Source organism: Macrobrachium nipponense, chromosome 39 (assembly GCF_015104395.2).
Source record: "Macrobrachium nipponense isolate FS-2020 chromosome 39, ASM1510439v2, whole genome shotgun sequence".
In the NCBI taxonomy this organism is placed as follows: domain Eukaryota; kingdom Metazoa; phylum Arthropoda; class Malacostraca; order Decapoda; family Palaemonidae; genus Macrobrachium; species Macrobrachium nipponense.
Genome location: NC_061099.1, coordinates 59,957,159 through 59,969,658, shown reverse-complemented (window position 1 = coordinate 59,969,658; position 12,500 = coordinate 59,957,159). Strand labels below are relative to the sequence as shown.

Sequence of the window (12,500 nt, the reverse complement as noted above, 5' to 3'; positions counted from 1 at the left end):
AAGGACAAGGTGGACACCAAGAGCCCCAGGATAAGAAGCATGAAGGGACCCTGCGTATGGATGAGTGTGAATGGCTGCACGCTGCTGTCACTGGTGCTCCTTTCTTGTAGTGCTTCGGTCTGCTCTTCTGCAATCTTCTTTTGGCGACGCTGGCTCTCCAGTCTCGCCTCGGACAGGATGTCTTCGTTCCACTTCTCGTACAGTCCTCCCTGGCAGAGGTCAAGGTCTAATCGTTTATATTAGATTTCTGTAAACTAGCAGACGCGCATATGCGTGAGAATATAATATGTGTATATATATATCTAATAAGAGGAGCTCATAAAAACACCAAAATATAAAAAATAAGTTCTATATTTCAGAGACTGCCGTCTTTCTCTTCAGGTAGGTAATGAATGAGAAAAGTTACAGAAAAGGCAGTATTTATACCAAGAGATCCATCTTCCCTCAACCAACGTTTAAGAAGATTAAAGAGATCCATCCTGTGGATGGATCTCTTGGTATAAATACCGCCTTTTCTGTCACCTTTCTCATTCATTACCTACCTGAAGAGAGAGACGGCAGTCTCTGAAATATAGCACCTACCTTCTATATTTTGGTCTTTTTATGGGCTCCTTTCATTAGATGGAATTCTGTTGTAATAAAATTTTTACTATATATATATATATATATATATATATATATATATATATATATATATATATATATATATATATATATATATATATATATATATATAATTACTTTGAGCAGCACAGTCACACAAGCCTTTCTGCTCCAAAAGTAGATGCAGAGCCAATGAAAAGAAAGTCAAGCGGTCTGGTGCCACGCACAAAAAGTTAGCAAATCAGGACAGCAAAATATTGCAAATACCTCTATGGCAGCCATCATCAGAGAGTCGATCTGTGGCTGGAACGGGGCATCGTGAGGTATGGCCCAAGCTGCCTTGCCCGCCAGCACGTCCTCGCGAGCCAAGTACAGTTTTGTGCTTCCGTCGACGTTGGTGAAGTACTGGGCGATGTGGAAGGCGGCGAAGCGTCTTCCAACCATGTATGCTACCCTGGAATAATTGTGTAGCAGCTTCAGCTTCACTATTAGGAATATTACACGGGAGAATGTATGTGACAGAGCACTGACTGTCAGCTATGTGGTATAAAAAAAGACAGATAAACGCGGTTTATATTAGTATATATTTTTGTATGAAACATGCCCACACTAATATATATATATATATATAGTGTGACGAAGTGCCAAGCATCTGGTTGCTACACTTACCAATTATTAAATGAGTACCTTCATCGCAGGTAAAATTAGACTGAATACTCCAAAGGCAATAGTGATCCCTTAAACAACTTACCAGTATTGCAGAAAATCAGACTAAGTTCATTAAAACAGGTGTGAAGTAATCTTATATGTAATCAAATTAATTAAAGGGCATCACTCCATCAACAACTTTTAAAAGTCTAGGTATTTCCCTGATTTCAGAAGTCTAAGTACTTCCCTGGTTCTAACTCACTTCAAGTAAATTGAAGGAAAACAACTCAATTGCCACTCTATGTTTCTACCTAAACAAATCATATATATACTGGTGAAAAAGAAAACACTTATAAAAATTTTAAATACAAAAATTTATTATCAAACTCAAAATTTATAAGTGAAATTCATAATATCAGGAAAAATTACTGTTACTTGAAACGAAGCAAAGTTTAATCAATTCTTGAATTAATTAAGTAAAATTAAAACAAAGTTAATTCATCAAAAAATAAAAAAATTGATTAATTAATCGAAATTCAAAAGTGTTAGGCAATAATTAAAACTTGGAAATTAATTCGCAAGTGCTAAACAACACTAAAACTTGAATAGAGTTTTAAGTAAATGCAAATTAATTCACAAGTGTTAAACTCAATTAAATGTGCAACGATTAATTATTGAAAACAAAAATGCAACTGAAAACACATCACAGAAAAATATGGAAAATACCAAAATTGTAAAAGCACTAATCACACTGAATATAGAATAAAAACACACACTTCACTGAGAAAAAATTGACAAATGCACAAAAAAAACACTTCAATAAGAAAAATGGATAAATGTACGAAAAATCACCTCAAATGAAACAAACACAAAACACAAAAATTTGCAATGTGTAAAAATTGAGATAGTTTCACCTAAACCACTGTAACTATTAGTTGCAACTAATAAACCTTGTATAACACATTTACCTTGGTACCAATTGTTTCTGCTGCAGCTAGTTCCAAAATTTCACCACACAATTCACAATATTTCAAAAAAGAAAAGGCGCTGTTACACACTTGTATAATGTTTGATCAGATTCCACAATAAGCACTAAATAATACTAAATAACTCTGAGAAATATAAAATCTGAAATTTATATGAGTGACCAACAACTGAGTTAAAATCTTTACGTTACGTTAATGCAAAATCATATATGACGCAAGAGAGAGAGAGAGAGAGAGAGAGAGAGAGAGAGAGAGAGAGAGAGAGATGCAACGGCAATGAGGTTCTAAGTCAGAATGAATCTTTCTTTTCGTACGGAAGCTGAACAGTGGATTTCGTCGCACAAAATGTTTTGGGGCTGAAAGACAGTCACTTTCATAAAAATTCTCTTTCAAAACAATATCTAAAAAGAAATGGAATTACAATCACAAATGACATTTATTGTTACGTGATTTAAGATGATAAATGTATTCTAATATAAAAGGAATAGTGATTTACAAAGAAAGAAACACTAAATGATGTCATTCCCCAAAGATGACGTATGATTAAACAGAAGGTTCTAGAACGATCTTATGAAAGATGGTGCAATCCTACCATGTGATTATTTGGCAAAGACATACACGTATGAAACCAGTCCTGTACGTAGTATGCTCCACATATTCCAAACAGAACTCTCTCGAGTAAGATTGACATGTTATGAAAACTAAACGGAGACCTCGAGCTCCCCTTTATCTTGAGGCGATGACAAGTTATGGAAACAATTTCTAGCTTGGAACAGACAATGTTAATCTCTCTCTTTCTTTTCACATTCTATGTTATATTCTTTTACATTATGTTATGCGAAATCTGAACATACATTTTTAGACATCCTATAACTCTAAGCTAAATAAGGAATCTGAAAATGTTGCAAAACTCTTTTATATAACATTCCATACAGTCAAAGAGAGGATATATGCATTATGAAAGTAGCAGCATATATAATAATATATATATATATATATATATATATATATATATATATATATATATTGTCACATTTGACTTTCTACTCTAACTTGGGATTTTTCTGAATAAAAGATAACACAGCTGGCATTGAAACTTACCACTTTCGCCACCGAATCTTGATGAGCCACGTGGAAACAGAAAGCCTCAGTATGTAAGGGCACACAAACACCCGCATATACATACATATATATATATATATATATATATATATATATATATATACATACATATGTATGTATGTATATACAAGTTGGCTTTGTATAAAAAAAAAAAATTCTGCCACATTCTTTTCATGAAGTCTGATTCTAGGTAGAATTTCTCGCGGGGAAAATATCTGGATAATTAGTCGGCTCATATTCTTAGTAGATGATTTGTAACTAGTATTGACCTTTCTACAGACACTTGCAGACTAGGTAGATTTGTTACATTGGTTACAATTAAGTCCTCAGATAAAAATGCTGATGGATAACATGAGTAAAGATTTGATACTACCCAGCTAGCGTATGATGACAGCTCCCCTTAGAGGTGCTGGTGCTGCCTTTGAGCCACCATATTGATGTCTGACAATCACTAAAATATCATGGTTATGTAAAAGGCCTTGATTGATATGTGAAGACACCCACACACACACACTTCACACACACACACTTCTTGGTAATAGACAAAAAAAGGTTTTTGATAAAAGGAGAACCATTTTGGCATACTACCGATGCAAGATAGCAGATAAATATGAGCAAAAGACTGAATTCTAAATGACATGAAAAGCCAAAAGGAAGTCTTGAAAGAAATATTCAAGGTCACATACTTGCCCGTGAGAGCTGCTCGAAGTCCTGGCATGATTGGCGTTCCAATCACCATACGACGGGCAAGTTCTTGGAAGGTTTTGGCTGAGCCAGGCATCTCGAAGAACTTCTTGAACTCATTTCCATGGGTTGGCGTAAGTATACTGGAAAGGAATATCAGCAGAGACTAAAGCTTCTTTGATACCTAAATTTCCGGTTGATTACAAAATCACAACATGGCATCAATTCAGATTTCAGTGGGTTGACAGTAATTTAATTTGTTTCAATTCATGTCAGCCTTCCAGTAAAGCAAGTAAATAATCTTCCCGCAATTTACAGTCTTTAGGGATATAGATTATAACACTCCATATTCGTATAAGTTCCCTCATTCCTGTAAAATGCTTTACTATTTTCGATATTCGGTGCGTGATTTCTTTTTACATCTCTGGCTCATATACACCTACCCCAGATATAAATTATGCAACAGGGAAATGTTGCAAACCACCTTAAAATGACGGATTTGTTTAATGTTTTTCTGCTAACCTCTATATTTTCATACTTAACCTTCATTGACACATCTGTATCTTATCCTACTTAACCTTCATTGCCACTTCTGTATCTTATCCTATTAACCTTCATTCATTGACTTTCTGTTATCTATCCCCCCTTACCCTACTCCCCCCAACCTGGCAACCCATCCTGTATCTTAACCCTTAACTGTGTCTTACCCTACTTAACCTTCAGTGACATATGTGAATCTTATCCTACTTATCCTTCATTGACATTTCTGTGTCTTATCCTATTAACCTTCATTGACATTTCTGTCTTATCCTACTTAACCTTCATTGACATTTCTTTATCTTATCCTACTTAACCTTCATTGACATTTCTTTGTCTTATCCTACTTAACCTTCATTGACATTTCTGTATCTTATCCTCTTAACCTCTTGACTTTCTTTTGTCTTAAAATCCTAACTTAACCTTCCATTTGACATTTCTGTATCTTATCCTACTTAACATTCATTGACATTTCTGTATCTTATCCTACTCAACCTTCATTGACATTTCTGTGTCTTATCCTACTTAACCTTCATTGACATTTCTGTATCTTATCCTACTTAACATTCATTGACATTTCTGTATCTTATCCTACTTAACCTTCATTGACATTTCTTTGTCTTATCCTACTTAACCTTCATTGACATTTCTGTATCTTATCCTACTTAAGCTTCATTGACATTTCTGTATCTTATCCTACTCAACCTTCATTGACATTTCTGTGTCTTATCCTACTTAACCTTCATTGACATTTCTTTGTCCTATCCTACTTAACCTTCATTAACATATCTGTATCTTACGTATCAAATGCCTTGTTGATTTCATCTATAGTTTCAGCTCTCGGTGGAGATTTGGACAAAGTGAGCGATGCAATAAGGTTGCCTCTGTAAGCTGCCCCTATGATGAAGGCGAAGATAAGCCAGGCCATCACCAGTACCCGGATGGAATAGTGCTCTGGCAACCTGCTGCTCGGTGCTTGTGACAGAAGAGTTCCAATGAACATTTCGGACACTGTCCAATCTCCAACCTTTGGTTGGAATTTGCAGGCATATCCTAAACGATTTCCCTGAAAAATTGAATACCCGTCATGCAAAAAGGCAGCTATTGGGGCATTTAAGACATCTAGTTATCATATGATAAATTTTACAGTACAGAGAAATTTCTAAAAACTTTTAATGTTCTCATTCGTAGGCTATAAAAGAGCTCAAATCAAACACGAATAGTATGTGTGTTTGTGTGTCAGAGAGAGAGAGAGAGAGAGAGAGAGAGAGAGAGAGAGAGGAGATGTATTTTATCCATGTCAGTTCCCTTCAATTTGGAAAAATAAGCATTTTTAACATCGGCAGGAAAAAACTGAACGTTTGGCTAGACCCTACCTAGAACCAATAATACGTCGCTTAGAAAAGGAACCTAATTAACAGAACATGGTGTAAATAAAATAGATTGCCATCAGGGAAAAATATTCATGTTATTAAAATTTCCAACTGTCAAGTTATAGTGAAAAATATGAGAAAGTATTTGATATAAGAAGTGATTAGATAGCCTTGCCTTCCTTGTAACAGGATGAACAAGAGGAAGCATAAGAGTCTGCGACAAAAAGAGACGTTTGAAATTGCTGAAGATAAAACAAAAAAATTCTTTAAAAGAGACATTTGAAATTGCATGAGGTAAACAACAAAATTCTTTAAAAGAGACATTTGAAATTGCTGAAGATAGACAACTCACTTGTTTAAAAGAGACGTTTGAAATTGCTGGAGGTAAACAACAAAATTCTTTAAAAGAGACATTTGAAATTGCTGAAGATAAACAACAAAACTCTTTAAAAGAGACGTTTGAAATTGCTGAAAGGTAAGCAACAAAATTCTTTAATAGAAGACCTGACGTATTTTTTCATATACTTTCTTTTTGAGTGCCTGATCATTTTCACAAGCTACTTGTCTCACTTCCATGATCATTGATTCCTAACCGTCCATGTAGGTAGTAGTATACGATTTGGTTGAAGATAAATTTCGAGTTAACGTAATTCCTTCTATATAAATTTGACACATTCCTGAACCTGAGAAGCTCCTCACCAGTATGAAAACGACTGGAACCAAGATGGTGACGCAGAGGGTGAAACCCCAAACCTCATTGGTTAGTGGATAATAGAGACTTTCCCACTGGGGTTTGACTGTAGGCTTGAGAGCACACATGGCGGGTGACATGAATTCGTACGTGAAGGTGTAATCGTGAAGTTCCATTCTGTTAGGTAGAATGATGTAGTACACCGGTGATAGGAAGGCCACCCTTTCAGATACCCTTTCCTCGCACTGGGAAAGAAACGGAAATTCCTTGACAAGGGACCAAGAGAGAATGAATTTACGAAGAAATCTCGAGTACAATTGTTGGAGGTTGGATGACTATAGTAGATTCACATCGACCGTGCATTTGATGTCTACCCTAACGACGCTCCTGATTGGCTGTTGATAAGCTAATCACAGGGCTGGAAACTCAGTCTCTCTCGAGAGTTCACATAGGCAGGATGTACGTATGTTCCAACTCTCCTGAAAGACGTATACCTCAGGATAGGTGGAACATAGATCCTACCCATGTGAACTCTCTCGAGAGACTGAGAGTTTTCAGCCCTATGATTGGCTTATCAACAGCCAATCAGGAGCGTCGTAAGGGACTTGTCTAGACATCAGATGCACGGTTGATGCGAATCTACTATCGTACTAATCTTATTTTATTTTCCTCTCTTGTTCGAGTGCGTCTTTGCATGTGTACATATTTCGTCACTGGTGAAATTGCGATTAAGGATAAGACTTTAAATATAGGTGCTCTCAGCCAGAATAATTATGAGAACATACGGAATTTTTTTTTCTTTGGTTTTTTTACTAAGAGCGTTGACAGGTCAAGAGGATTTCGATTTCTCGAAAAAGTTTGGTTTATGGGCAACAAACTGATCTTGGGTCAGGATATCTCTTTCCATACATTAGTTAAAATGCCAAATGAAACTTGGACTCTTGAGTGGCAAGGCTTAGCCAATGTTAAGTTGTAAAACTTATTATGTGATCAAACTGATGAGCTCACTAGAAGTGTTAACTGGCTCAGAGGAATCTGAATGTTCAAAACGAGTGTTAATCTGCCTGAATGAAAAAAATTAACATTTTTGCAATTTCGATAGATTTCAGTACTTTAAATGTAAGCATCTGTATTGGTGAGGGCCTAAGTAGAGGATTCCAACACTTACTGACCAAGGTTCTCATGTTACCGTTACAAAATTATGAAAACAACCCATTGTAAGTTACTGAAAATTACCTTTGTATGCAGTCATTTGATTAAGCCTATTCGAAATCTTCCTGACATAATTCATTTATGTATTTTGAATCTTCCATGTTTTACTATCTTTCCTAAATGAAGATCCTTATGTATATTAATTCAAACGCGACTTTTCAGAAATACCAATGACATATCAAGTGATCTTAGAACTGAAGGCTTCTATAATTCTAGTCTTACTTGTCGGGTTCTCTACTCTAATTCAGGTCGTAATAAGTACATCTGTCTTTAAGCTTTTCTCCTTCCTTTCCCAAGAATTAGCCTGAGGGTATAAACTTCACAACTCAAGCTCTCACCTCGAGCCAAGTGTTAACCACAACGTTCTGGTATGAGAAGTTCAACACATGTGCGATCGACTGAAGGAGATAGGCGTCTGTTCCTTTGTACGTCTCGGTGATGGTCCCATTCGGGTGCTGTTTCTCTTCCACGATCCAGTGTGGAGGGAATGGAAGGGCTGTTATATTAATGGTCGATCCGTAATAACTGAAGAAAAGAAGAGGAAAGGAGTGTGAAGTTAGCTCATTTATTTTTGCTCATAAGCTGGCAATCAGAATAGGCCGATAAATATAAAAGTCTCCCCGTCTGCTAGCGGATGTTTGCTTGGAAAATCTATCACCTAAAAAAATATTAGTTGTAAAACGTTTGTCAAAGGTATAAGGGTTGTCATTCAACGATCATATCAGTCTTGAATATCAAAGCAATTAATTTCAAACTGCATTGATTGATTTTCCTAAATAATGAATAAAAAACAACGGTCGTCAGGCAAGCTGAGATCGAGTAGTAATTTAGCACCGGTATATACAAAGTTCCTTAATTAAGTTATTGAAGGAATGAGTATTCAGCATGAGAAGAGTTGTTGTACTCGAAGTCTCATTATAGTGATAATGAAAAAAAATCCATCTGAACCAGTCATACAATGTAGACCTGGGGCATTTATTTTGAATGTTAGTTTTCCAAAGATTGTTTTGCTACACGTAATTCATTGTAAAGGTTATGCTATTTTGTAAAGTTTTTCTTCGTGATTGTGCTTATCTCAGTTTTTGTCGGGGCTAATCATTGCATTTAGTATGTATCCAAATAAATCGATCATTGATCGTCGTCACTGAGAATCAAACATGCCTTTGGTACTAATAAAGGAACAGATAAACAAAAAAGGAATAACATGAAAGAGGATGAGAATGACTTCGAAACTGATTTCTAGCAGTCTGACAAGTTGCTTACTTGTCATATTTCTCTGGGAACAGCGAACCGTTTGTTGCAAGTGAAAGACCTCTTTTTGCAGTCCATGTTGCAATGTTGATAACTTCCTTTCCCCGAGGAGAATAGGGTATGCCTGTATAGATGCTCCATCTGTGGTCAAAAAAAGAAATTAGACTCTCTTGCTCCAGACAATAATCTCATGTTATTCGTATAGTAAGGTGCTACATGAATATTCTTCGGCTTACGAATCTTCCATGTCATAAAGACAATAATTAACTAAAAACTTAGTCTATGAAATACATGGAAAACGAAAATGGAATCTTCCGTCAAAAGAAATAGGAAGTGATATCTGTCTAAACTCCTCTTTGTAATTTGTGTGATAGGCGTATTTTTACGTTATTCATTACATCCCCTCTTTTTTCTGCAGCGCTTACAAGGAGGTTGAGTAGCTCAATAAGAAAGTTAGCTAATCAATTTGCTCTGTCCGAATTCTGAATATCTGGAGTGTGCATGTTATGAACAAACCACATTTTTCTTACCTGTTTGAATATTTGGCTTAACTTATGGAGAATTCTACAGTTTTCTAAAGCTTGATAAACTTACTTCGTTCCCTTCAGATTTCTTTCCAGGTTGAGGAAAAGAGAATTCATCATAGAGTAAGTCCAGTAATTCGTTAAGAGGTCCCTGATGCTCTCATCTTCCAAGCGGGTGATGACCAGAACCTTCGACTTCCACACCAAGAGACGACCACTCAGCGACAAGCGGGCGAAGGTTCTCAGGAAATCCACTCTGCTGCTCAAGACCACCACGAAAGTGTCCCACGACAGCCAGCGACGAATCTGGGCGCACGAATTAACGAATAAATACACGAATTCAGAAGAGATTTCAAGATTCACGGAATGATGGAAAGTGGTGTTTTTAAACTGAAAAGCATAAGTCAGTCTTGTTACTTATTTCTATGACTATTTTAATGTTTATCTAAATCTTTGAATCTATTAAACGTAGAATGTTTTGTCTTTGTATTTGTATACTGTTTTGTATTACATCTCTAGTATTTGGCTAATATCTTCCAATAGGTGAAAAGGCTTAACTTTCGTGAAGTAATATCTGAAATGAAATGCACAGCATTATAATGCCTTTGATAAAGTACTTTTTAAAATACGGAAACAGGCTTGTTTTAGTGAAAATTTTACAATTATATATGTTTATGCATGTATGCATGTATGTATGTATATACAGCATTCATCCTATATTATGATGGATGTTACTGAGCTAGATAAAAGGAAACTATCCCCTGACCATCACAGATTTCCAGATTATATAACAATAATGCATACCTCGTCAAAACCAGGATGATTATGATGACTTTTGTGTACGACAATTTCATATTCTATATTTGATAAAATGTTACAGACTTTATGCTGTTGTACTAATGGCGCACTAGTTACCTGCCTGGCATTCTGGATAATCACATCCAGGTCAGAGCTGGTCTTGTTTTCACCGCCTAAGTCGATCGTGACTTCAAAGCTTCCGATTCCCCAGGGAATGGCGTATCTCCGCAGAATCTCCTGATGAAGGTAAATTTGTTATACCCTTTAATTTACATTTAGAGAGATAGTAGTTCGCTTACGCATAATATGCTATAACTGTTCATACAGCTATAGTAGATTCACATCAACTGTGCATCTAATGTCTAGACCAGTCCCTTACGACGCTCCTGATTGGCTGTTGATAAGCCAATCGCAGGGCTGGAAACTCTCAGTCTCTCGAGAGAGTTCACATAGGCGGGATGTATGTTCCACCTCTCCTGGGGAATACTTTTGTTAGATGTATCCTCAGGAGAGGTGGAACATACATCCCGCCTATGTGAACTCACAAGAGAGACTGAGAGTTTCCAGCCCTCCGATTGGCTTATTAGCAGCCAATCAGGAGCGTTGTAAGGGACTGGCTCAGACATCAGATGCACGGTTGATTTGAATCTACAATAGGCTGTATCATCCGAGTGAGTATTCACGTAGGCCTAGAATCACTGATGATACAAGAAAACATTAAGGACGCCAATTTTGCTTCATCCTTCAAGCCTAGGGTCAATTTCCGTTTCAGCACTGAATGACCTCTTAGGTCCCAGTGCTTGGCCTGTGGCCTAAATGCTACATTCCCTCCAGTTATTTTACCTGAAATACCAGGCTCTTTGCAGGTTCCTTGTCATCTGCGATGTAGATGAGAGAACAGTAGGGCTGAGGAAAGGAAGACATAATGGACCCAGCAACGATTCCTCCTTCTTTCAGGCTCCTGTCTGGGAAAGAGAAGGTTAAGTTTCATTAGGAAAGGTGAAATAAAGCTTCGAAGGCACATTCTCTACAAAACTGATAAAAAATGGCTTGCGCAGATTGCGCAGACACACACAAAAATAGTAATAATATCCACGATATCTTAAAAGTTACAGATCTAATTTTTTCAGTAACTATCTGCTGATTGATCAGAATACTGGACTGAAATATTTTCCAGGATCCCTCGAAAGTAAGAGGCTACAAAAGTCATCCAGATAAATAACATGATATTCAGAAAAATCATGAAACTGTCGAAGCCAATTACTTTGAAAAGCATCTCCAATGAAACAAATTGGTTTGTGCCTCTTATTCACCAATGCTAGGTCTCTTAAGCCCTCCCCTTGGATTTTGTTTTGACTTACCATTGCCTTCAGTGATTTTGTGAAAGAGGGCTTCGGTCAGATTCGAAATGTCGAGAAAAGACAGGTGGAGCACGACAAGGACACTGAGTTTCCAAGGAAGCTTCATCTGAAAAAGGTTGATGGGGAAAAGCACATCATTATATACTTTGTTTCAAGACTTGAGTTACATGCTTTTCAAAATTGAAGAGGGAACACAATATAATTGCTTAACTGAGTACCATGCTTTTGTTTATCTATAGATATGTAAATAAATTCTGTTAACACGAGATACGTCTCAAGTATAAAAGGCCCATTAAAACACTCCGGTTTAAAGCTAAGGATGATATTTCGGTGGACTCACTTCAACCCTTATCAAGCAGTGAATGATAAAAGGAGCTTCATTAGCAAAATATATAGTGGGAGATATGCCCTTAGGTGATGACTGGGGTCACTGCTAAACCGCCTTTGGTTCTGTTAATTGACTTACCCACTTCATCGTTGCCTTAAGGAAGATATTGTCTATCTGGTCAGAGTCCCAGGCTCCATTGGAAAGGTTGATCCTATTATCTTTTATAAAATTCGGGATGAGTTCTAATCCATGGTATGGCTTATGTTATTTATATGTTGGAAAATTGCTGAACTATGTTGTCCATATCGAGCTGATCATTTATGGTGAGTTAATCTTTCCAAGAGAGATTTTCCAATGAAACCATAGTATGACTTATCACAAT

At 36.6% G+C, this 12,500-nt stretch overlaps 2 protein-coding genes across 4 annotated transcripts in view; one reads left to right on the top strand and one right to left on the bottom strand.

Moving 5' to 3' along the window:
- LOC135210575 (uncharacterized) overlaps positions 1-5,620 on the bottom strand; it is a 5,712-nt gene extending 92 nt beyond the window's left edge. The window contains exons 1-4 of one of the 2 annotated variants that reach the window (XM_064243428.1): positions 5,381-5,620; positions 4,046-4,186; positions 871-1,057; positions 1-226 (exon numbers count right to left, since the gene is read on the bottom strand). The exon at positions 1-226 is cut by the window's left edge and continues 92 nt beyond it. In XM_064243428.1, the coding sequence (XP_064099498.1) occupies positions 1-226; positions 871-1,057; positions 4,046-4,186; positions 5,381-5,583 (757 nt within the window). In that variant the 5' untranslated portion in view covers positions 5,584-5,620. The remainder of the gene's footprint in view (positions 227-870; positions 1,058-4,045; positions 4,187-5,380) is intronic. The other variant, XM_064243429.1, reaches the window with a different exon arrangement.
- The window catches only part of LOC135210371 (organic cation transporter protein-like), a 203,408-nt gene that overhangs the window by 122,564 nt on the left and 68,344 nt on the right, over positions 1-12,500 (top strand). The window lies entirely within an intron of this gene.